At 40.7% G+C, this 26,481-nt stretch overlaps 2 protein-coding genes across 51 annotated transcripts in view; one reads left to right on the top strand and one right to left on the bottom strand.

The window, feature by feature from the left end:
- Nucleotides 1-16,286, top strand: part of LOC147830877 (uncharacterized) — a 187,132-nt gene extending 170,846 nt beyond the window's left edge. The window contains exon 6 of the mRNA XM_087312377.1: nucleotides 14,335-16,286. Coding sequence (XP_087168503.1) covers nucleotides 14,707-16,146 — 1,440 coding nt within the window. The 5' untranslated portion in view covers nucleotides 14,335-14,706 and the 3' untranslated portion in view covers nucleotides 16,147-16,286. The remainder of the gene's footprint in view (nucleotides 1-14,334) is intronic.
- The window catches only part of ptprjb.1 (protein tyrosine phosphatase receptor type Jb, tandem duplicate 1), a 227,501-nt gene that overhangs the window by 38,882 nt on the left and 162,138 nt on the right, over nucleotides 1-26,481 (bottom strand). For 6 of the 50 annotated variants that reach the window (XM_087312284.1, XM_088651693.1, XM_087312313.1 and 3 more), the window contains 16 exons: nucleotides 26,127-26,168; nucleotides 25,702-25,752; nucleotides 24,770-24,826; nucleotides 23,418-23,468; nucleotides 23,179-23,235; nucleotides 14,123-14,176; nucleotides 13,244-13,297; nucleotides 12,012-12,065; nucleotides 10,460-10,516; nucleotides 8,457-8,516; nucleotides 7,155-7,205; nucleotides 5,704-5,751; nucleotides 5,441-5,494; nucleotides 4,977-5,018; nucleotides 4,716-4,760; nucleotides 4,240-4,293 (listed from right to left, as the gene is read on the bottom strand). In XM_087312284.1, the coding sequence (XP_087168410.1) occupies nucleotides 4,240-4,293; nucleotides 4,716-4,760; nucleotides 4,977-5,018; nucleotides 5,441-5,494; nucleotides 5,704-5,751; nucleotides 7,155-7,205; nucleotides 8,457-8,516; nucleotides 10,460-10,516; nucleotides 12,012-12,065; nucleotides 13,244-13,297; nucleotides 14,123-14,176; nucleotides 23,179-23,235; nucleotides 23,418-23,468; nucleotides 24,770-24,826; nucleotides 25,702-25,752; nucleotides 26,127-26,168 (831 nt within the window). Of the gene's footprint in view, nucleotides 1-4,239; nucleotides 4,294-4,715; nucleotides 4,764-4,976; nucleotides 5,019-5,440; nucleotides 5,495-5,703; nucleotides 5,752-7,154; nucleotides 7,206-8,456; nucleotides 8,517-10,459; nucleotides 10,517-12,011; nucleotides 12,069-13,243; nucleotides 13,298-14,122; nucleotides 14,177-23,178; nucleotides 23,236-23,417; nucleotides 23,469-24,769; nucleotides 24,827-25,701; nucleotides 25,753-26,126; nucleotides 26,169-26,481 lie in introns of all 50 variants that reach the window. The other 44 variants (XM_087312325.1, XM_087312283.1, XM_087312294.1 and 41 more) reach the window with 16 other exon arrangements.

Genomic DNA, 26,481 nt, shown 5'->3' with positions numbered 1-26,481 from the left:
AACCTCCCATTGCGGTGGCTAATACCGTCACTCGGGCTAGAGCCCCCTCCCCGAGCGCGCCTATGCCCTGACGTGGAGTCTATTCACTGAATGGTGTGTCTCTCGCTGAGAAGACCCCCGTAATTTGCCAGATCAGCGTTGTGCTTTCTTTACGCCGAGAGAAGTTGGAGAGCAGGCTGTCGCCCTCCACACTCAAGGTTACGTGGCTGCCATCTCCGCTCTCATAACGCGGTGGCTGGCGGCACCGTGGGAACGCATAACCTCATCATCCGGTTCCTCAGGGGCGTTAAGCGAATTAATCCACCCCGCCCCCTCTCATGCCCTCTTAGGATCTCGCCCTCGCTACACAAGCCGCGTCAGATCCCTTCGATCCTCGACTCAGTATCTTTCTGTCCCTGAAGACAGCTCTGCTGGTCGCGTTGATATCGATTAGAGGGTCGGGGACCCGGAGGCATTTTTCGGTCAGTGACTCGTGCCTGTAATTGGGCTGGCTTCTCTCACGTCCTGAGACCCCGCCCGCGATATGTGCCCAAGGTTCCTACCACTCCGTTTTAATACGAGGTAGTGAGCCTGCAAGCGCTGCCCTCGGAGGAGGCAGACCCAGCCCTTCTTTATTGTCCAGTTCGCGTTTTGCGTATTATCCGGACCGCACTCAGAGTTTAGATCATCTGAGCAGCTCTTCGTCTGTTATAGCGGTCGGCAGCAGGGAAGTGCCGTACCGAAATAAGTTCCCACTAGATTGTGGATGCCTTTCTTTCACTATCAGAGCCGAGATGAGCCGCGTCCCCCGAGAGCGCGTGCGCACTCCACTCGGAGCTTCGCATCCTCTCGAGCGCGCGCACGCGGCGCCCCTCTAACAGACATCTGTAGAGCTGCGGGCTGGGTGACACCCAACACATTTGCAAGGTTTTACAATCTGCGAGTGGAGCCGGTTTCCTCAAGGGTATTAGGTAACCCTTGGTGATTGAGGAAACAATTCGGTAGGGTGTTGAAACACGCTTGCTGCGCCATTTTCCCTAACACGGAGATACGTGCGCCTTTTTATCTGTCAGTAAAGTTCCCCGTCAGGTGAGCCCTGCAGATTCGTCCGTGGCCCCCAGCACTGACTCAGCGGAGGAGTCACTTGCTGGCCCACTACGTTGTAGGTCTGCCCGCTGGTCAGCCCGCGTTTTGGGTAAAGGTGCCTGCTATGCGTGATCCCCACTAGGCGATCCCATATGCTTATTCCGCCACGGTTAAGTCCCCCCCCTGGGCGGACCCGTGTCTTCCCTCCCCGCTAACCACTCTTTTGCTATGCGTACTCCCCCTTTTTAGGGCTAGTCCATATGTAAATTCTGCCATCTATCCCCCCTTGGGTAACAGATGGCCTCCGCAGCGTCCTCCCTATCGGGATTGCACGCTTCCCAACGTACTGTCGTATTTTCCTAGAATTATCTAGATGCTCACGACTTCCCAAAAAATATATATAAATCCGTAAAACTTCTGTTGAAGTAGGATAAATTAGGGCCATGGACACGTTGGAGGACCGCGCCCCCCATGATGTGGGTGCGTCACGCTTGCTTGACTATCTCCTCATCGGGGGTGTTGGTAAGGTGCAGTCATTATGGCGCTTTCAATGGGCTCCCAATGCGTGGATTTTACAATCAAATCCACTTATAGTGCTGAAGTTCCCCCCGAAGGGGAACGTTCGAGGTTACTAAAGTAACCCTTCGTTCCCCGAGGAGGGGAACGGAAGCACTATACTCCGTCGCCATAATGACTGTCCCTTAGCTGTTGAAAGTCTCTTCAGCTTAAAAAGGATAGCGTCTGCTGGCGCCAGGTGAGCTTATATACTCAGTTGATTGCTTATGCCGCTCACCTGCGCAGGCTTGCGCTGCCAATTCATTCTTAATTGGCCCGTTCAATACTCTTTCAGACGAGTAGCTTCTGAACCGAACCTCCCAATGCGTGGATTTTACAATCAAATCCACTTATAGTGCTTCCGTTCCCCTCCTCGGGGAACGAAGGGTTACTTTAGTAACCTCGAACGTTCTCTGAATAAAAACGCTGTGTAATTTTGGGAAGAATGAAGCAATGACCTAGGAGGAGTTCAAAAGTAGTTTTTTAGGAAATTTGAGGATGGAAGAAAACAAGTGATTAAAAGGCATAATTGGTCAAGCTTGACAATAGAACAATATTTGTTCTTAGGTTATATTTCAAAATGCACTTGAAAAAAAATCACATTACCTTAGGTGATGAACACACAAGCTAAATATAGTTTGTCAGTTTATCATAAAGTGCTTGTTCATCTTGTTCACTAAAAACGGTTGTTGGGACGTGTAAAACTGAACAACTAGCTGTGTAAGGAACACTACACTTGTTATCAATTTTTTATTACACCAAATTAAGTTATCAGTACCACATTAACATTAATCTGTAATTATCAGTTAAAATGTTTACAAGCTTCTGAAATGTTTGAGATACAGATGTAGAAGAGTGTGTTGTGGCAGTGGCTGCAGGGAAAGTTTAATAAAGAAAATAATGAAATCAAATTATGTATTAAAAAATTTTTTATAGAATAAGTATTATTCATACTATTTAATATTTTTTTAATTAATGTAAATGTAGGAAATGTATGTAATTAAATGAATCAGCTCTGCGATTTCTAAAAAAAAATAAGCCTACGTTGAACTATTAGAACTTAGTTCATAGAATTAAAACCCCTAATTGAGCTAGGTGAACTTAAGTAAGATATTAAAAATGTTATTCTGTTAGTCTGATTTACTGTTGTACTTAAGTATTGTACTAAGATAAAAATAGTTAGCATTTTAGCTTCTCTAACAAGTCACTCCATGACCAAAAATTCACACAGTAAAGCAATAGACATGTTTACAACAACATTTTTGCATAGATTTAAATTCTGTGTTTGACGATAAGTAATTACACAAATAATCATTTGTTATTATTTATAGTACACCTAAAAGAACCCATGCTTTTTAAAAAACAAAAAGATCAGTTTTTTTTCACAATTTAAGGGCTCTTTTACCTAAAGCGCATGGCGCATTTGCTATGTACATGGTGGACTTTGTAAGTGGAAGAACTGAATCCTTCACTATCAAGACAACAGTTAAACAGACAATATGCAGGCATTGAATAAAGAACGAGCCTCCTCTATGCGGCCTCTTTACTGTCTCTTTACTTTTACTCTTTACTTCTTTACTTTTGTAGATAAGGAAATGTTGTTGTATGCACTCCACTGAAGACATCCATTAGCCTACATATTTAAATGTTTGTTAAACTGAATTTCTAAAGTCAGTTTTAATTTCCAGCAAACAAATAAATGAACAATAATAACAAACTGTGGTCAAAAAGTTGTATCCAAACACGTCCTATTCTTGTGCCCTATTGTCATGATCACCAGCAATCTAACCACCAGAGATTGCTGGTAAACACTCACACACACATAGGACTACAGATCTGCTTGAAATGGACTACACATTCAGTCATGCAATACACATACAACCGGTTCCTGATCCTGACTGATTGCATACACACAGCTTGCCTGACCATTCTAATAAACCTGCATGTTGACCCACACCTATGTTGTAAGTTTCATACCCCTGGTTACACCCATAATATAGTGAAGCATATATCTCCAAAACCTGACAGGTGGACAAATATAAACTTGTTTTTATTAAAACAAATGTAAATATGCATATATGAAATAATACTGCTAATAATAATAACATTATACAAATGCAAATTGAATAAACTGTAAAAAAGCCCTCCTACATAAGGCATGGAGGCAGTAGTTTTTATATTTATGTAGACAATAATAACATTTTGAACCTTTAATTTTTTTCATATGTAAAGATATTTGTGTATTGCTGTACATTCTGTGTGTATTAAGCAATGTATAGGCGTTTAAACCCACATAGATGCATAACTAATGCGCTCTGCACTAGATTTTAGACATGCTTTTACATGGTCAATGGCGCAGTATATTTCGGTTCTTCAAAATAGCTACGCCAACAATGCGCCTCAACACACCTCTATTTTACCCTGGCACACCCATGAGTCCAAAAACGTGGTGCAAATGGATTTGATATTTAAAAACCTTGGTGCAAAATGGGAAAATTAGGGTTGTGCTGGTCTGAAAATAGCAACAAATCACACCAAACACGTCTTGTGCCTCATTGCACTGGATGTATGATAGGACCCTTTATCTTTTTACAGTAGTCCATGAATACAAATACTCACTTGAAGAAGTTGAAGTTGGAGACTCAGTTGAAGAAGTATGTGTCGTGACAGTGGCTTTTATTTTAGAGGGGAAAAAATGAAATCAAATTATCTATTGCAAGAAATTTTAATAAAATAATATATCAATTCAGATAAGTTTTCTAAATGATCATACAGCAATTATTGCTATGAATAAAGGTGGCTTTTCCAAAAAGCAGAAAATTACTTAAAAATAAAATAAACAAAACAAAGAATGAGTAAAATGTTATTCTCAAATACTTGTGTACTTAGGCATTGTGCTAAGATTAAAAACAATCATCAGCATTTTAGCTTCTCTATCACCTTTTTTAAGCTATAAAATCTAATGCAACTGGACACATGTTTTTGGAATGATAAAACTAATGAGGAGCAAGTGTGACAGCCATTGTATAACTTCTAATATATATATATTTTTAATTAAAATGTTTACAAAATAATCCATGGAGAAAAATATTCACTTGAAGGAGTGGATGTTTGAGATCCAGTTGAAGAAGAGTCAGTGGCTGCTGGGACATTTTGATAAAAAAAAAAAAAAAAAAAAAAAAACATAACAAGAGTCAAACATTTATTAAGATTTCTTAATAGTTTTACAAAGGTTCTCATGTGCTGATGCTTAATACTTAGAATATTAAAATGTTGATTTTTACAATATATCTACAATATAACGATAAAACCATCTGTATAAAATATTTAGGGACCTGCACATAATAATACATTACTTGTATGGGATGTTATTGGAGTGCTTGCACTGGTAGAGAGTGCTGAAAAACATAAAATGCATTAAAGATAACACTAAAACTCTTAAAGCAAAACTAAGTATCCTCATATATTTTTGCATTCTGATGGTGTGCTAAGGTAAAACCAGTTAGCATGTTAGCTTCCTCTACAAAATGTGGCTTTTTTCTTTAGTTTGCAATGATTTACCAACCAAAAATAAATGAATACATGAAAATTTAGTTATTTTAACTGTTAACTAACTGTTAATTTTAATTTAAAGTTATTTTATCCTGGTAAAAAAAAATATATATATGATGAAACACATAATTGTAAACATTTATTTAATTGACATTTCTGATTCTGATGATATTCAGAAATTGATTTTATCTAACCAACTGACCTATTATTACAATATACCTATACAATGGTAAAACTTTCCAAATATAGCAAACTGTACTTTGCTTACTTGTAGGTGTTGTGTGAGTCTCATTTGTAGAAGAGCTTGTACTGGCAGACGTTACTGAAATATATAGATTTTTTATTTTTATTTTTTTTAAGTACAATAACATTGAAGTCATCTTCATTCATGTGATGACATCTATTACAACTACAACAGTGTGATAGTCCTATAGAATAAACATCATTCCAGCACCTCTAATTAACTTGAATCATTAATTATCAACTATTTATTCAAATGTTTACAGAGTAGTCCATAATTAAATTACTCACTTGGAAAAGTCGATGTTTGAGTTGAAGAAGAGTGTGTCGTTACAGAGGCTGCAGGGACATTTTGATGAAAAATAAAGTTACAATTTTCTTAATATTTCTTGATATGCAAACAAAACATTTTTACATTTTTACATTTGAAATTCTGTTTTGCATTGAAAGTAGTGCCCAAATATATATACAGTGCTCAGCATAAGTACACCCCTCACAAATCTCTCTTTTAAATTCTTATTTTTAATAGGATGCTATACTATTTAATATTTTCATCTACATTAGATTATTCAGTACTGAAGCCAAATCTGGAGCTTATATCAGGGTTCATACACATTCTTACTACTAAAATTTCATGACTTTTCCATGATTTTTCTTAGACTTTCAAGTAAATTTTCATGACCTAATGTTTTATGCAATGTCTACATATGCGTGGTAAAAGAAAAACAATGCACGTTCAAATTTATTACAGCATATCGTAAAAAATACTAAATGTAAAATACTTACACTGCACTAATAATGTGAGAGTATGTGATTGGCCAAGGACATTAAAGAAGTAAATAACCTATATTTAATTATACAGATAACTGTTTTTCATGACTTTTCCAAAACTTTGTGGGTTTTTCTGTTTTTCCAAACCTTTTCCAGGCCTGGAAAATGCCATGTCGAAATTCCATGACTTTTCCAAGTTTTCCATGACTGTATGAACTCTTATCTAACAAAATAACTTATGATAACAGTCCAAAAACAAGTACACCCAAATTTTTTGTTATAGAAAATTATTAAATAGAAATTGTAAAAAAAGAGGAACAATCAAGAGAAACAAAAAAAAATAAAAATAAAAATTTTGTTAAAATTTTTTAGTTTGTAATATATTTTGCTTGAGATTAATTGCATTATCTTTCAAAATCTAAAAATGTTGGGTGATTAAAATATTATTTTAATAAACATATCTGTTTAATAAATCTGTTTTGTTTAAATGCACTAAAATACATTGCCTATATTCACTGAAAAATGAAGAAAAATATTTATTTTCAAAATTGGGTTTTCCCAATTATGCTGAACACTGTATAATATAAATATTATATACAATTGAGTTATTAATGCACTTTCATGTTACAATACAGTTTTTCGTGCTAATGCTAGCTAGACAGGATTTTGTACAATATACATCAACAGTACAATAGACACATCCTCCTTAAAGTATTTATATAATATAATACTGAAACACTTAAAGCAACAGTTATCATCATATATTTTTGTAATATGACTGTGTGTAAAAACAGTATTTTAGCTTCCCTTACAAAAGCTGACTCTTCTCATTTAACATATGAATCATCACAAAAAATAAAGAAATAACATGCATTTGTAACGACACATATAATTGATGATGTGAAATACATGAAGTACTGTTTAGGACAGTATACGATAACTTTAAAATGCAAAGTGTATATTTATATTACCTAAAGGTGTTGTAGTTTCAGTTGTTGAAGAGCTTGTACTGGTAGGCAGTGCTGAAATATATAAAATTTAAAAAATAATGTAATATCAATAAATATTATAGGGCAGCATGGTGGTTCACAGCCGCCTCACAGCAAGAAGGTCGCTGGTTCTAATTCTGGCTGGGCCAGTTGGCATTTCTGTATGGAGTTTGCCTGTTCTCCTCATGTTTGCATGGGTTTCCTCCGGGTACTTGGATTTCCCCCTCAGTCCAAAGACATGTGGTATAAGTGAATTGAATAAACAAAATTGTCGGTAGTGTATGAGTGTGTCTGAGGGTTGCGGCTAGAAGGGCATTTACTGCTAAAACATACTGTATGCTGGAATAGTTGTAATATTGTGTCGGCCTCTGAAACAGATACTAAGCTGAAGGAAAATGAATGAATTAAATATTATGGTTGGGCTTTGGGTCAACTGAGAACAAGATCACCCCTTTATATCCAGTAGAATCGCTTTTTTTGGGATGCAGCTAGAATTGTTAATATGATGATGCAGCTCACCACGAATGTGCCCAGTCAGTGCTTGCCTGCCTAAACCAGTTCAATAGGAGGACTACTAGTTTGAGATATGGTAAATTGCACTTGCAGCGGTTACATCACACAATGAGTGCCTGTCACTCCAATGTGTAACACTGCACTTAGCCCCTGGTGAGACCTTGCCTTTCTAAGGGCTTCCGTGCTCTTAAATAATTAGAAAAAGTGTCCAGGCATGTTGTAGTCATGGCAGATGCTTCCAGGCTGGGCCGGGGCAGAGTATGCAATGAGCATGCATCCTTGAGTTCATTGGAAACACCTCAGATGCACTGCCATATCAAGAGGAAACATGTGTTGGTCAGGACAGACAACATGGCCATGGTACCATTCATTAACAACCAGGGGTGTGTATGCTCTCATTGCATGCCATAGCTTGTCTGCCATCTACTCCTATGGAATCACACACCAGGCAGCTGATCATGCTCTTGACCATGGCTGTTCCTTACGTGGTCACACTGGCCCTGTTCTTCTTTGTTCTTGTTTTTCCCCATGCATTAACAATACATTTTAGCACAGATGTTTTTAATGAATCATAATTTATTCCTGAAAACATCCATAAGCACATTTGATGCAATATTTCACCCATTGTTTTTTATATTTGTTGTTTCTGTGTATAAAGTATAAACTAGATTCCTAAGTTGCACGAGTATGAACAGGATTCCCCCACACCTTTAATTAACTTAAACATTTCATTATTAATTCAATTGTTTACACATAAATAAAACTACTCACTTGAAGTTGATGTTTGAGACTGGGTTGAAGTTGAAGAAGAGTGTGTGGTGGCAGTGCCTGCTGGGACATTTTGATGAAGGAAACAATCAAACTTTTCTTAATATTTCTTGAAAGATTTACAAAACATTTTGCATTTGGTGAAATCCTGCTTTGCATGTGCTACACAGATACAGTTGAAGTCAGAATTATTAGCCCCCTTTGATTTTTTTTTCTTTTTTAAATATTTCCCAAATGATGTTTAACAGAGCAAGGAAATTTTCACAGTGTGTCTGATATTTTTTCCTCTGGGGAAACTCTTATTTGTTTTTTTTTCGGCTAGAATAAAAGCAGTTTTTAATTTTTTTTTAAAGAACATTTTAGGAACAAAATTATTAGCTATTTTTTTCCCCGATAGTCTACAGAACAAACCATCGTTTTACAATAACTTGCCTATTTACTTATTCTGCCTAGTTAACCTAGTTAAGTCACTTTAAGCTGTATAGAAGTGTCTTGAAAAAGATCTAGTCAAATATTATGTACTGTCATCATAGCAAAGATAAAATAAATCAGTTATTAAAGATGAGTATTTAAAACTACTATGTTTAAAAATGTGTTGATAAATCTTCTCTGTTAAACAGAAATTGGGGAAAAATTAAACAGGAAGGGGAAAAATTAAACAGGAAGGCGAATAATTCAGGGGGGCTAATAATTCTGTATACTGTATGTAATGAAAATAAAAGACAGGATTTTGTACATTTTTTCCATGTCATCTGAATTTATATAACTATTTGTTACACCAACAAAACAATAGTAGAAATAAAAAAGAATGTTAAAAAAAATTAAACAATTTAATAAGTATATTATTTAGATGTGCTGTTATTTGAGTTGCAGAAGTGCTTATGCTGTGTTCACACCAGATGTGCCTTGCAAGAATAAATCATTCTTCACGCGTAAATAGATGCCTGAACATTGAGTTTATCGCATTGTTTGCGTGTGAAATTCACTTCACAATAGATTTTGTGTCATGGGCAGGGCTTCTGCCTGCCTGGTGTCTGAAAAACAGCCACTAGATCCCTGAAGTGCACCCAGCTCATAAACTCCTCTAGAATCTATACCTGGATGATGGAAGCTTTCAGTGATGCCTCCGACTGAGCCAAGCCCAGTTTGATAAGCTGTTGTTCGGTGTCAACAGGAGGATTTCCCCTTGGGACAAACACTACAGGTGCTACGTCTTAATCATGCTCCTGATTGGTTATCGTGGCATGAATGTCTGCAAAGGTTCAGATGTTCCAACGCAATCGATTCACATGTTAAGTGCGTCAAACGTGCACAACATTCAATTGGTGCCACTTCATTTGCACAAATTGTGTCATACACGCAGCCTTATTTGCGCAAACAGCACCACAGGATGTCTATTTGCGTCTTTCTATTGACTTAACATGTATATCTCTCTTACTTGATGCTACATCTGCATCTGGTGTAAACGCTACATAATCTATTAAAAATAAAAAATTAATTTAAGTGTTACTGAAATATCTAAAGCAGGCACGTGCACACATAGGGCTCAACCTGTGCAGTGCACATGCCCTTTTCAGTCTTGGATAGAAAGTGCCCTTCTAAAATGATCAAAAGTGCCCCCGCGACATACCCCCCTTCAGTAGGCGCGCGACAACACCTCTCTTGAGTACGCGTGCTCCCCACCCCACACCAGCACCCTACAGCACCCTTTATTTAAAATAAAAATAACGAATTGACTAAAATGTATTAATTAAAATAAATTTATTAAGAATTAATAAAACAAAATTACTTTGATTTTAATATTGTTTGTATTATTATTTACAATTTAAATTAATTAATTAAAATATGAATTTGTTGTATTTATATGATCACAATAATTTTTTATTTTTAAAAGTTATTTAATCATGGTAAAAAGTTACCAATTTACTAGTTATTATAATATATCAAATAACTGTAAAATTGTAAATCTCTCCAAATATAGTCAACTGCACATACATATTACTTACTTGTAGGTGTTGTTGTTTGAGTCTCAGTTGTAGAAGAGCTTGTAAAGACAGGAGATGCTGTTAAAAGAATAAGATATTAATTCAATTCAGTTTTTTTTTTTCTAAGAGAAAATGCAGCAAAAAAATGTATAAATCAGGGTAGAGATCTGCATGGGATTAAATTTTTAGTTTCGATTCTGACCGCTCCCTCCAGGTTTAATTCCGCACACGACCGCTCTCACTGTCTATTCAGCCTGTTCACCCACTGCCCTGCCTAAATTTTAATTTTAGAGAGCTCCCCAGGTACCCGACCAGATATCTTGAAGCGGGAAAACATTTCCAAATAAAACGTGAAATAATGCAGACCTCTAGATCAGGGCTGCAATTCCAAAATGCAACTTATAGAGCTAAGTTAACTCAAGCACTAAAATAATTTGTCCTAGAACAATTGGAGAAAATTAGTTTTTAAATAAAAGATAGAATCAGTCAAATTTTTTATTCTCACATATTGTTATACTTGAACGTGTTAAGATTAAAAACTGTTAAAATGTTTGCAAAATTTGCATTGAGCTGACATGCTCACAAAAGCATTTTTGCATATAATTAAAAGCAAGATAAGTCATTAAACAAATAGTTTTCTTTTCTTTCTTAAATATATATTTTTTTCTGTACAGAATATTGTAAAAGGACAAAATCGAACTAAAAGCAACCATGCCATGGTCACACTAGAGTTTCAGCAGGCAAAATTCTGTTTTACGGCACAGTAAAAAGGGGCGGGATAAAACAAGATGATTAGATAAAAAAGCGAGCAATTGGTCATGTTTTGATCTTCGATTGGTCTCAAGCAGTCACATGATGCGATTTCGCAGGTTTGTCGCATTCGCTTTAGTATGAATGGAACTCTATGAGGGCAAAAAGTGCAGTGTGACCACAACTTTAATATAAACAGGATTACAGCAGCTTTAACTAAATCGAATGTCTAATTACCAATTATCAAATAAAATGTTCACATAGTAAAAGGGCTGCTTGAGAGGTAAGATTTAGAGGTAAAATAAAGGTTAATATTCATTCATTCATTTTCTTTTCAGCTTAGTCCCTTTATTACTCTGGGGTTACCACAGCGGAATGAACCGCCAACTTATCCAGCAAGTTTTATTATGCAGCGCATGCTCTTCCAGCAACAACCCATCTCTGGGAAAAGGTTAATATTGGTAGGCAATTATTATTGTTAATTATCGAACTTATGGTAAAACAATAATAATAATAATAATAATAATAATAATAATAATAATAATAATAATAATAATAATAATAGGCCTATGTGTAGGTCTACTGTTGGTTAAAATGCTAAGTTTTGTATAGTCATTATGGTGGACTTCAACAGACTTCCAATATGTCCTGTTTGTTAATCCACAGTAAAATGATGACATCTGAATATAACTATTCATAAATCCGAAGTTGAAAATATAATTGGGTGAATCGTAGAAAAGCTGAATTAAGATCGTTAAGATCGAGATTGTGATCTTTTTTTAATTAATCATGCAGCCCTACATAGTAGTCCATGAATACTCACTAGGAGCTGTTGATGTTGTAGACTCAGTTGAAGAAAAGTGGGTCGTGGAAATGGCTGCTGGGACATTTTGATGAAGAAAAGAAAAAAAAAACACAATTTCTTTAATATTTTCTTAACTTTTTTTTAATTCAATGAAGTTCTAAAGGTAGTGCAAAAAAAAGGTAGTGGTAGTTCTAAAGGTAGTGAATGGTAGTGCACAAAAATGTTATCAAAATATTTAATATACTTAAGTCAACTGTACACTTTCCTGTTACAGTACACTTTTCATGTCAATGATGCTCAGTTAAAATGCTTGGGGTAAACACACCCAAACATATAACCCAACTATTATTATACGGTTATATAACGGTTATTAACGGTTATCATAGCACCTTCCCAACTATGGGTTATTTTAACCCAATGCATTGGGTTATCAAATTTAACTCAATGCATTGGTTTATTTTAAATAAATGTTTATTAATTTTTATTCTGGTGTTACTATTGCTACTATTACTGGTACTACTATTGATTTTATAATTATGACTGTGTAAATAAATAACATTCAGTTTTAAAAATGCTTTATTTTCATTACATTTTAAGTTCTAAACAATTAAGCATTTTATCCATTTAATATAGATCGGCTATGAAGAGTGCTGGTGAAACGAATATAAAACACCCGAAATGGAGAGGTTATTTGATTAAAAAAATAACATTATTATTGTGTTAGAGCCTAAATAAACCCAATAACAGAAAAAAACTATATTACATGAGCATATAAATACTGCTGTTCTGTGTCAGTTAAATCAGTTGACTGTTGAAATAATTGTTTTAACCCATTAGGTTGAGTTATTAAATAAATAACCCAATAAAGGTTTAAAATAACCCAACAAAGCACCAAATACTGTATGTTTAACTCAACTATTGCTTTAAATAAATAACTAAACCTTTTTTAGAGTGTGCACTGTAAAAAAAAAAAAAAATCGATATTTTATTGATAAATAATAGTCGTTAAATTTCAGACATTTGCTGTAAAATAACCGGAAATTTCAATTTATGGAAATTTCTGTAATTTTACATCCGTTATTTTAAGGTAAATATTTTAAATTTTAACAGCCGTTATTTTACGTTTTTGTAAACCTGTAAAATTATGGACTTTGTATTGTATGTGCTAGATTCTTAGGATTTTGAAATGTTGATTATGTCAGTATACATCAACAATACAATGATTCAACTGTACATGTTACAGTACTTACTCATATGTGTTGTTGTTTGAGACTCAGTTGTAGTGCTTGTACTGGTAGAGGGTGCTGAAATACATAAATGCATTGAGAACAGAAGCAATTTAAGCAAGACTGAAATGCTCAAAGCAATAATTTTATTTTAATACTGTATATAATTGTACTGTGATTATATCAGACCCCCTAGTTTTTCGCGATTTAGCGATCGCTGAGATTTCAGCTTGTGCAGTAAGCAGACATGGATGATGCGTGATTTACATGTGAAGTCAAAGCAAAGATGTAATTAGACATCCTGTGGTGCAAATTGGGCGCTTTGTGCGTTTGATGCGCTTCAGATTGCAAAGGAAAGTTGGAGCAAACATCTAACAAACGGAGCAATGGAACAAACTAATTTAATTGGAATTACCACCACAGAAAAATGACCAAAAAAATAAAAATAAAAAATGTGAAAAACTAGGGGGTCTGTTATATGCTAAGGTAAAAATGATTAGCATTTTAGCTTCTGCTAGAAAACTTATATTTTTCTTTCATATACAATGGCCTATTTTATAGATTAAAATAATAAAATAAATTGAAAATAATAATAAACAATAAAAATAATATATGAATAAAATAGAATAAAATTTATTTGCTGGGTATTAAACATCAGTTGTTCGTTTTGAGTAGTTGTTAATCATGCTCAAAAGTTACTTAATGTAAACAGCATGGATTTTCCTATCAATTGAAGTTGTGAATGCTTGATATTCAGGAGGTGATGTGAAATACCTAAAGTACTGATCATTACATATTTTATTCTTACTTAGTACTATCTACTAGTATTATGTACAGTAAGTGTAAAATGGTACAACTCTCCATATACGCATAGTCAACTTTGTTTATATTTATATTGTTTACTTGTAGATGTTGTTGTAGTCTCAGTTGTAGAAGAGCTTGTACTGGCAGGCGGTGCTGAAATATTTAGATGATAAAAACAAAACATATTTTAGTAATACTGATATGCCAACAATTTTGCATCAATTAAATTATGTATTTCGAGATTTGTGAATAGAATATCAGTTAAATTCAGTTCCCCTTCGGTTGGGGAACTTCAGTGCCATGAATGGGAGGATTCGGATCAGAAGCCGCTTATCTGGAGAGTATTGAACGGGCCAATGAATGAAATTAATTGGCAGCGTAAGCTTGCGCAGGTGTGCGACATCTGCAATTATCTCAGCATATAAGCACACCTGAAGCCAGCAGACGCCATCCTTTTCGCTTCAGATCCTTTCTGAGTGAGTCGATGAGGGTTCCTCTTGCTGATCAGCACTTCAGAGCGAACGAGTGTGTCTCCCGGTCCAGAGTGGGTCTTCGCGGTGGCAGACGGTCGAGCTGGGTTACTCCCTTGCCTGCGGTTCTTTGGGTCCGGTCCTCCAGAGCGGTGCGTATAGTTGCAACTTTCCTAAAAGAGCAACACAGTCGTGCAGCACGTCCTTTTCAGGATGGCGCTCCGACTGTGCGTTTCTGGATGCGGGGGTTTCCTGTCTCCGGATGATGGACACGATCACTGCATTGCATGTTTGGGGGTCCAGCATGTTAATGCGGTGCTCGCGGGCGGTTCATGTCGTCATTGCGATGCCATGACCGTTGCACAGCTAAGATCGCGGCTAATTTTCGCAAGAGAGCGAGCCACCCCAGTTGCCTCCTGTTCTAAAAAAGCAGCGGGCGCTCGGGCAGATCTGAGGGTTTCAGCGGGAGCTAATCCGCCGCCCACGGGCTCGCGGACCTCTCGCTCCTCACGGCGCTCCATCCAAGCTTCGGGTGGTGAGAGTGATCCGTCTAACCAGATGGTAGCTCTCACACTCGCTGACACCGGAGATCAGATGTCCTCCGCGGCATCGGAGGGTGGGCTTTCACTGTCCGACGAAGATCCGGACCCGCTCGCCCCCTCCGGGCAGGTGAGCGCTGTCAAATCGGATCCTGAAGCGGACATGTTAGCCGTGCTTTCCCGGGCTGCTTCGGCCGTGGGGTTGGAGATGGTTTATCCCCCAGCTCCGCGGCCGGACCGACTAGATGGGTGCTACGTAGAGGACCAGAAGGCGAAGCCTTCGAAGCCTCTCGTCCCCTTCTTCCCGGAAGTGCACAGTAGGCTCACGCAGTCCTGGAGGGCACCTTTCTCTGCCCGTGCTGCGAGTGCCTCCGCCCTCACCGCCCTTGACGGCGGAGCTGCCAGGGGGTATGAGGCGATCCCGTCAGTGGAGCGCGCTATCGCGGTCAATCTTTGTCCGCGCGGCGCCTCTACGTGGCGGGGTTTGCCCCGCCTCCCGTCCAAAGCCTGTAGGTTGTCTGCCTCCCTCGGAGCCAGAGCTTATAAGGCTGCGGGCCAGGCTGCTTCTGCTTTGCACGCGATGGCCACCTACCAGCGCTACCAAGCGCAGGCGCTGGCCGAGCTGCACGAGGGCGGGTCCAACCCAAGCTTATTACATGAGCTGCGCACCGCGACCGACTATGCTCTTCGGACTACTAAGTCCGCCGCGTGTGCGCTGGGGAGGACGATGTCCACACTTGTGGTTCAGGAATGCCACCTATGGCTAAACCTGGCCGATATGCGCGACGTTGACAAAGTTCGCTTTCTTGACTCGCCCATATCCCAGGCTGGCCTGTTCGGCGACACCGTCGGTGAATTCACCCAGGAATTCAAGGCGGTGAAAGAGCAGTCGGATGCGATGGGCAATGTCATCTATCGGCGTGGCCGTAAGCCCGCTCCGCCCGCCGAGCCATCCACCTCCGCTGTTCCTCGCCGAGGGCGCCCGCCAACGAGTGCTGCCCCGCCCCCGCCTGCGCCTCCGGCCAAGCGGGCGCGGCGTTCACCTCGAAAGCAGGCAGCCCCTCCTGCCCAGGGCGCCGTTAAGTCCGGTAAACGGACCGCGAAGCGTCCCTGAGACAGGCCATCCGGAGAAGAGGAAACTTGCTCTTTCCCCGCTGGAGGGCGGGGCCCCGATAACAACGGTACTTTTCAGTGCCACCAAAACATCAGTAAAAGAGCACTTTTTCCCTTCCCCGGATGTGACTGCACGAGTTCTGCCAGTCCGGGACGCGCTGCCTTCCGGCTCGCAGACTCTACGTGCTTCGCCAGTGGCTCACGAGCACTGGGGGGACGGTCTCCCTTCCCTCAGCCCTCCAGCCCCCTCTCCGGAGTCAGGGTGCGGAGCCAGAGCGAATCGCTCTCCTCCAGCTTTTCCGCGGGACCCTCGTGCTTCCCGGATCAGCACACCCACTCCGCGCTGCCCCACCGCTGGTACGTCAGCGATTGTAGCGATGACTCCATTAGCGAGGGCTCTGCCTGCCTGGTTAGCGCGGGCCAGCCCCTCGCGGTGGCTCATACGCACAATCAGACTCGGTTACGCGATTCAGTTCGCGAAACAGCCCCCCAAGTTTACGGGCGTGTATTTCTCCAGGGTCAACCCCCTGTCCGCCCCTGTCTTGCGAGAGGAGATTGCTGCCCTCCTGGCGAAGGGTGCAATCGAGCCGGTTCCTCCAGCCGAGATGGAGAGTGGGTTTTACAGCCCATACTTCATCGTACCCAAAAAGAGCGGTGGGTCACGGCGCGTTTTGAACCGCTGTCTGCACAAGCTGCCGTTCAGAATGCTCACGCAGAGGCGCATTCTCCAATGCGTTCGTCCTCGGGATTGGTTTGCAGCCATAGACCTGAAGGACGCGTATTTCCATGTCTCCATTCTTCCACGCCACCGCCAATTTCTGCGGTTTGCGTTCGAGGGTCGAGCGTGGCAGTACAAGGTCCTCCCCTTCGGGCTCTCTCTATCTCCGCGGGTCTTCACCAAACTCGCGGAGGGTGCCCTAGCGCCCCTTCAACTCGCGGGCATTCGCATACTCGGTTATCTCGACGACTGGCTGATTTTAGCCCACTCGCGGGAGCAATTGATTATGCACAGGGACGAGGTGCTTCGGCATCTCCGCCTACTGGGGCTTCAGGTCAACCGAGAAAAAGGCAAACTCGCCCCCGTGCAGAGGATTTCTTTTCTCGAGATGGAGCTGGACTCGATCACCATGGTAGCGCACCTCTCCGAGGAACGCGCTCGCCTGTTGCTGAACTGTCTGAGGGAGCTCGACAGCAAACTAGTGGTCCCACTGAAGTTCTTTCAGAGGCTCCTGGGGCATATGGCATCTGCAGCCGCCGTCACGCCGCTCGGGTTGCTCCATATGAGACCACTTCAGCACTGGCTTCACGATCGGGTCCCCAGACGCGCATGGCACGCGGGCACACACCGGGTCTTGGTTACTGCGCTGTGTCGCCGCGCCCTCAGCCCTTGGAACGACCCCTCGTTCCTACAGGCCGGTGTGCCTCTAGGACAGGCGTCCAGCCATGTTGTTGTTTCAACAGACGCTTCCAACACGGGTTGGGGGGCCGTGTGTCGCGGGCATGCGGCTGCGGGCCTCTGGAAGGGTGCCCAGCTGCATTGGCATATCAATCGCCTAGAGCTGTTGGCAGTGTTCCTCGCTCTCCACCGCTTTTTACCGGTGCTGGAGCGGCGACACGTGCTGGTCAGGACGGACAGTACGGCGGCGGCGGCGTATATCAACCGCATGGGGGGTATGCGCTCTCGCCGCATGTCTCAGCTCGCCCGCCGTCTGCTCCTCTGGAGTCACCCGCGGCTGAAATCGCTGCGCGCCATTCACGTCCCAGGCACGCTCAATCGTGCAGCCGATGCGCTCTCACGACAGCTGTTACGCCCTGGAGAATGGAGACTCCACCCCGAGTCTGTTCAGCTGATATGGGCGCGATTCGGGGAGGCCCAGATCGATCTGTTTGCTTCCCCCGAGAACGCTCACTGCCAGTTGTTTTTTTCCCTGACCGAGGGCTCTCTCGGCACGGATGCACTGGCCCACAGCTGGCCTCGGGGCATGCGCAAGTATGCGTTTCCCCCAGTGAGCCTGCTCGCGCAGTTTCTGTGCAAGGTCAGGGAGGACGAGGAACAGGTTCTGCTAGTTGCGCCCCTTTGGCCCAACCGGACCTGGATATCAGAGCTCTCACTCCTCGCGACGGCCCTCCCCTGGCGGATCCCTTTGAGAGAGGACCTACTCTCTCAGGGACAGGGCACCATCTGGCACCCTCGCCCCGATCTTTGGAACCTCCACGTGTGGTCCCTAGACGCGAGGAAGACTTAGGTAACCTACCGACTGCGGTGGTTAATACCATTACTCAGGCTAGAGCCCCCTCCACGAGGCGCGCCTACGCCCTGAAGTGGAGTCTATTCACTGAATGGTGCGTCTCTCGCAGAGAAGACCCCCGAAATTGCCAGATTAGTGTTGTGCTCTCTTTCCTTCAAGAGAAGTTGGACAGCAGGCTGTCGCCCTCCACTCTCAAGGTTTACGTGGCCGCCATCTCCGCTTATCATAGCGCGGTAGCTGGCGGCACCGTGGAAAAGCATAACCTGGTCATCCAGTTCCTTAGGGGTGCTAGGCGAATTAATCCATCTCGCCCCCCTCTCATGCCCTCTTGGGATCTCGCCCTCGTTCTCACGAGTCTGCGATCCGATCCCTTTGAGCCACTCGAATCAGTATCTCTAAGATTTCTGTCCCTGAAGACAGCTCTGCTGGTTGCGTTGGCCTCCATCAAGAGGGTCGGGGACCTGGAGGCATTTTCGGTCAGTGACTCGTGCCTGGAATTCGGGCCGGATTACTCTCACGTTATCCTGAGACCCCGCCCCGGTTATGTGCCCAAGGTTCCTACCACCCCCTTTAGAGATCAGGTAGTGAACCTGCAAGCGCTGCCCCCGGAGGAGGCAGACCCAGCCCTTTCTTTACTTTGTCCAGTTCGCGCTCTGCGCATTTATGTGGACCGTACTCAGAATTTTAGATCATCTGAGCAGCTCTTTGTCTGTTATGGCGGTCGGCAGCAGGGAAGTGCCGTATCGAAACAAAGATTATCCCACTGGATTGTGGATGCCATTTCACTCGCTTATTCGAGTCGAGGTCAGCCGTGTCCCCCGGGAGTACGTGCACACTCCACTCGGAGCGTTGCATCCTCTTGGGCCCGTGCACGCGGCGCCTCTCTAACAGACATCTGTAGAGCTGCGGGCTGGGCGACACCCAACACATTTGCAAGGTTTTACAATCTGCGAGTGGAGCCGGTTTCCTCAAGGGTATTAGGTAACCCTTTGGTGATTGAGGAGACAACTCGGTAGGGTGTTGAAACACGCTTGCTGCGCCATTCTCCCTAACACGGAGGTACGTGCGCCTTTTTTATCTGTCAGTAAAGTTCCCCGTCAGGTGAGCCCTGCAGATTCCTCCGTGGCCCCCAGCACTGACTCAGCGGAGGAGTCACTTGCTGGCCCACTACGTTGTAGGTCTGCCCGCTGGTCAGCCCGCGTTTTGGGTATAGGTGCCTGCTATACGTGATCCCCACTAGGCGATCCCATATGCTTATTCCGCCACGGTTAAGTCCCCCCCCTGGGCGGACCCGTGTCTTCCCTCTCCGCTAACCACTCTTTGCTATGCGTACTCCCCCTTTTTAGGGCTAGTCCATAGGTAAATTCTGCCATCTATCCCCCCCTTGGGTAACGGATGGCCTCCGCAGCGTCCTCCCTATCGGGATTGCACGCTTCCCAACGTACTGTCGTATTTCCTAGAATTATCTAGATGCTCACGACTTCCCAAAAAAATATATCTAAATCCGTAAAACTTCTGTTGAAGTAGGATAAATTAGGGCCAGGGACACGTTGGAGGACCGCGCCCCCCATGATGTGGGTGCGTCACGCTTGCTTGACTATCTCCTCATCGGGGGTGTTGGTAAGGTGCAGTCATTATGGCGCTTTCCATATTCTCCCATTCATGGCACTGAAGTTCCCCAACCGAAGGGGAACGTTCGAGGTTACAGAAGTAACCCTTCGTTCCCCGAGGAGGGGAACGGAAGTGCCATATTCCGTCGCCATAATGACTGTCCCTTAGCTGTTTGAAAGTCTCTTCAGCTTAAAAGGATGGCGTCTGCTGGCTTCAGGTGTGCTTATATGCTGAGATAATTGCAGATGTCGCACACCTGCGCAAGCTTACGCTGCCAATTAATTTCATTCATTGGCCCGTTCAATACTCTCCAGATAAGCGGCTTCTGATCCGAATCCTCCCATTCATGGCACTTCCGTTCCCCTCCTCGGGGAACGAAGGGTTACTTCTGTAACCTCGAACGTTCCCTTTGACTGAATCAATTGACCCATACAAATTATTTCTTAACCTATAGATAAAGAATCACTTAGTACCAGAAGACCAATCACTGGGACTTCTATAAAAAAGTCAAGTTGTTCACTCCCGAGAGCTGATTTTAGACGAAAAAATACCCAAGATCGCTGTGATGGTGCATACAGAAGCAGCAGCAGACAGTGCTCGTTATTATATTTAAAACTATTAATAAATCTGACTAAAATCCTAATCCAACCAAAAGCTGCTCTAAAGTTTTTTTGTTATTTGAAAATTTTTGTTATTTGTTAGCGTGTTTTAAACTCAAATAGGCACATATCACTAATTATACACATAGCAATGTATAAAAGCTAGCAAGCATCATTAAATATAAAAAAATTAAGGATTAAAATGTTGGGCCTGTCAGCTTTAATTTGAGGGTATTTATATCTAAATTAGGTGATCAATATAGGAATTACTGCAGTTTTCATATGTGCCTCCCACTTGTTAAGGGTCCTAAAGTAATTGGACATAATAATACTCAAAAATCAAACTTTCACTTTTTAATACTTAGGTGCAAATCCTTTGCAGTCAATTACAGCCTGAAATTTGGAACTCATAGACATCACCAGACACTGAGTTTCATTCCTGGTGGTGCTCTGCCAGGCCTCCACAGCACTTTAGTTCCTGCTTATTCTTGGGGCATTTTCCCTTCAGTTTTGTCTTCAGGAAGTGAAATGCATCCTCAATTGGATTCAGATCAAGTGATTGACTTGGCCATTGCATAACATTCCACTTCTTTCACATTAAAAAACCCTTTGGTTGCCTTTGCAGTATGCTTTGGGCCATTCTCCATCTGCACTGTAAAGTGCCATCCAATGAGTTTTTAAAGGGCCATGAAACCCCCTCGTTTCAGCAGGGTTTAATCACACCTCTACTTCGGAAAAAGTCAGGAAAGTGGGCGTGTCCAGCTCTGTTTAGGGGGGAGTGTTGGAGGAGTAAAAGAAGGAAGGTCTGTAAAAATTTGACAGAACCAGTTCCATTGGCAGCCATACATGCCCACGCCATGTCACTACTCCATACTTCACTGCTTAGGATCAAGAGCAGTTCCTTTCCTTCCTCATACACTACTCTTCCCATCCCTCTGGTACAAGTTGACCTTGGTCTCATCTGTTCAAAGAATGTTGTTCCAGCACAGTGAAAGCTTTTTTTTAGAACTTTAATCTGGCCTTCCTGTTTTTTGAGCTCACCATTGGTTTACATCTTGTGGTGAACCCTCTGTATTCACTCTAGTGTAGTCTTCTCTTGATTTTTGACTTTGATACACATACACCTACTTCCTGGAGAGGATTCTTGATCTGGCCAACTGTTGTGAAGGGTGATTTCTTTACCAAAAAAAAAGAATTATTTGGTCGTCCACCACAGTTGTTATCTGTGGTCCTCCGGTTCTTTTGGTGTTGCTGAGCTCACTGATGCGTTCTTTCTTTTTAAGAATGTTCCAAACAGTTTTTTTGACCATGCCTAATGTTTTTGACATCTCTCTGATGGGTTTGTCTTGTTTTTAGCCTTATGATGGTTTGTTTGACTGATAGTGACAGCTCTTTGGATCTCATCTTTTAAAGTTGACAGTAACCGATTCCAAATGCAAATAGCACACTTGAAATGAACTCTGGACCTGTTATCTGCTCATTGTAATTGGGATAATGAGGAAATAACACACACCGATGTTCTGTGTTAAGTTCCACCATGTAGATAACGAATGTGCCATGGTGTTACCAACTTGCTCTTAAAAGGAATGGTAGATAAGACTCTGATTGGTTTAATGCATGTTCTGTCCATAAACACACGCGTAACACATTAATAGAATAAGGACAATCCTTTAGGCCATGTGCCAGGTGCTACAACCTTTTTTCCTGTACTTAAAATAGCAAAAGTGGATTTGGACAGTTGTCAAGTCACGGGTAATAAAATTTAGCTTTAACCCTATTTAAACACACCTGATCAAACTAATTAAGTCCTTTAGGCTTATTTTAAACTTTGAGGTAAGTGTGTTGAAGCAGAGTTGGAACTAGACTGTGCTGGGCTTTGGCCCTCTAGGAACTGACTTTGACACCCCAAGTGTATCTGCGCCATGTGCTTTAGACTTTGCCATTATATCTCTTTGCCACAGCTCTGGGCTGTTAGCTGAATTCTAAATTTGCTTGGGTCCTCAGAGATATCTAACGTGCCATCTTGCAGGCATAGTAATAAGTGGGGGAGTGGACACACATGCAAATTTGTCAATTCATTGTCCTTTTTTCATACAAGTCAAAGGGATTGGTCTTATAAGGGAATCACTATCTGTCAGTTAAAAAAACAACTTTTCCGTTCCCTCCATCAGGTAATAAGAGATAAATACATAATAGAAACAATTTATTGAAATAAAATGCAGCAAAAACCATTGCAATTAAAAAAGTTGGAGAAAGAAAATGACTTGAGGGAAGTTCAGAAAATAAGTTTTGAAATAAAAGATAAAAAAAACTGTTACTCTCATATACTGTTGAACTTCAAAACTAAACAAAAAGTTGTGCTACAATAAAATGGATTTAGATCCTGCGTTATGATAAAAAAAATAGTTAGCATTTTACCTTCTCTATTAAATGACTCCAAAAATAATAAAAAATTACTTAAATCTGACAAGCTTACAAAGACATTTTTGCATACAATGAAATTATGTATTGCAAGTTTATTTTATAATTGTATGTTTTATTTTGACACTGTAGTCCATGAATCAAAATACTGACCTGAAGTAGTTAATGTTGTTGGCTCAGTTGAAGAAGAGTGTGCTGTGGCAGTGGCTGCTGGCACATTTTGATAAGAGAAAAGTATCACCATTAAAAATTCTTCATTGATTTACAAAAAAATCTGATTTGCAAGAAAACATACTGCACACATATGAAATATAAATATAGAACTGTGTATACAATATACATCAACAATACAATGGATGCACTTTTACAATAAAGTATATATATATAATTACTTGTATGAAGTGTTGTTTGGGACTCAGAAGTGTTTGCACTGGTAGAGGGAGCTGAAATAAAGATCAATAAAAAATTACTGAAATGCTTAAAATAACAAAGTTATGCTCAAATGTTTTTATTTTTTACTTTTGTATTTGACAATGTGCTAAGGTAAAAACATTTTAGCTTTTTTGTATAAAATGTCCTTATTCATTGACAAAAAATAAATTCATTAAATATTAATAACAAAATAGAAAGAAAATGTTTACTGTTTGCAACCTTTAAACCAGGGGTCTCAAACTCGCGGGCCATTTGCGGCCCTCAGTGCAATATTTTGTGGCCCGCGCCGACCGCTGTACACTGACAGAATTAGCGGAGCGGGGAGAGAGAGCGCTCCCCGCTCTGCTGATTCTATCCGTACACAGCGGTCACTGGCATTCCCCGCCCGCCGTGTAAACAAAGATGACGTCACCACGCACCCCGCCCCTTTGTTAGACGCTGTGACGGTAGGGAACTCGCGCTGGCCAGAACCAAGGTAAGCTGTTCCCGCCCCTGCCTGCCACTTAGCTACCTATCTGCAGCCTGCCACCTACCTAGCTACAGCCTGCATCTTATATATATTATAGGTAGATACAGACTGGTACAGACTGATGTGACTGGAGTGGGGTGGGGGTGTTTTATTTATACATATATACGCCTTTTTTTAGGTGAGGCCGGGAATGGAAGTTTTGAGCGAGTTCCCCCAAGCCATACTGAGGGTCTCAACTGCTTCCGCTCTAAAGCTAAATGTGGTTCAGATTTGTGAGAAGAAGCGCTGTCAAGTCTCTGGCAACAAGAACTGTTCATAATCTTCACTCATGTTCTATTAATGTTCAGGACACTTCATGTTCAGAAGAAATAATTAAAACTGTTAATAATGACATTTGAGGACTTTTTTTTGTGAAATCCCTTATGCGGCCCAGCCTCACCCAGACTTTGCCTCCTGCAGCCCCCAGGTAAATTGAGTTTGAGACCCCTGCTTTAAACCATTGTGTTATCTGCAGCAATGTTATTCTCAAATATTTCTGTACTTTGACAGTGTGCTGAGGTGTGTGCTAGCTTTCCCAACACAAGGTAGCTTTTTTATATAAAATGTCCTTATTGACAAAAATAAATTCAATAAATATTAATAACAATAACAAAGCAAATGTTGGATTTTTTAATCATGGTTAATAGTTTCTTATATTATTGTAAACAGTTTCATATTAATAGCTTGCTGATGTGTAATATTCAGGGGGTGATGTAAAATACAGTATTGATTAATAAAATATACAATAATTGTAAATTGCTAAAACTCTCCAATTATAGTCAGCTGTACATATATATTGCTTACTTGTAGATGCTGTTGTGTGAGTTTCAGTTGTAGAAGAGCTTGTACTGGAGGGTGGTGCTGAAATACATAGTTTTGAAAAGGAATTGATAATTTTAGTAATACTCAAATGCCTAAACCAAAGATTTTGTGTACAATTAAACTAAACTAACGAAACAGATTTGTTAGAGTTGTTCCTTGTTAGAGCAACCAACTCCCATGCAAAGAATCACCGGATCAATTCTAGCTCAGAGCAGGTTGGGTGAAAGAGGACTGGCAGGTTACACTTATGATACTTTTGGGAAACCGAGACCAATGATGGAAAGTATTTCAAAAAGTAGTTACTTACTTATATATAAAAGATGTATTTTTGTTAAACGGTTAACATGTTAGCTGTTCTATCAAGTGACCTCATGAATTATTTTTTTTTGTTGTAAAAATCACACTTATAGTAAAGTTACAGTGTACCTGCTTCAAGTACATTTTTGCATACAATTAAATTCTGCATTGCATAAAATGTATTAAACAAATCTATTTTTTTCTGTGTACAGATATGTGTACAATATTTACAGAAATAAAACCAAAAGCAACCCTGATTTTTGAATGCAGAAAATTATGACAATTCTAGAATAAACTGGACTTTGACACCTTTTAATAACTTGAACCTCAAATGATCAATTAAACTGTTTACACAGTAGTCCATGAACAAAAAATAAAAAAACTCAGAAGTTGTTGATGTTTGAGACTCAGTTGAATAAGGGTGTGTCGTGGCATTGCCTGCTCGGACATTTTGATAAAAATAAACATTGAAAATTAAACATACATTGAAATTGCTGATGCTAAATACTTTTTGATGCTAGATTTTGAAATGTTGATTACTATAATATACATCAACAATACAGTGGTTAAACTTTCCTAATAAAGGATTTAGACAGCTGTACATTTGTATCACTTACTTGTATGTGGTGTTGTTTGAGACTCAGAAGTGTTTGCACTGGTAGAGGGTGCTGAAATACGTAGATGCATCAAAAATGTAAATATAATTTAAGTATTATTGAAGTGCTTAAAGCAACAATGTTATGACTTTCTTTTTTTGTCCAATGGCATGACTCATTTATCATTGACTAATTAAAAATCAAAATAAATTTGCAATAAATAGAATAAAAAATGAATTTATCAAAAATAAAAATGATCTGTTGAATTTAAAATAACTGTTAACTGTATTAAAAAGTAATTTTATAGTGAAAAACATTTTTTCTAATAATTAAGTTGCTGATGCTTGATATCCAGGTTATTAAATTGTAGTATTATTGCAATATACAATAACTGAAAAAAGCTAAAACTCTCCACATATAGTCAGCTGTACATATGTATTACTTACTTGTAGGTGTTGCTTGAGTCTCATTTGTACTGGCAGGCGGTGCTAAAATATATAAATGTAAAAAAAAGACAATTTAGTAATTTTAAATTGCCTACAAGAACAATTTTGCAAGTGTCTATAGTCTAAAACCAGCTTATAGTCCAAAACCAGCCTGGTTTAAGCTGGATATAGCTGGTTTTGGCTGGACTCCCAGCTTGGCTAGGCTGGTCAAGCTGGTTTCAGCTGGTCATCTCCCAGCCTGACCAGCTAAGACCAGGCTGGAAATGGCTGGAAACCAGCCTGGAAGTGGCCAAAACCCCTCTAAAACCGGCCTGGTCGACCAGCTAAAACCAGCCAACCAGCCTAGGCTGGTTTA

Source organism: Danio rerio, chromosome 25 (genome assembly GCF_052040795.2).
Source record: "Danio rerio strain M-AB ecotype USA chromosome 25, GRCz13ab, whole genome shotgun sequence".
In the NCBI taxonomy this organism is placed as follows: Eukaryota; Metazoa; Chordata; class Actinopteri; order Cypriniformes; family Danionidae; genus Danio; species Danio rerio.
The sequence above is the reverse complement of the archived record's forward strand: the minus strand, read 5'-3'. Positions and strand labels throughout refer to the sequence as shown.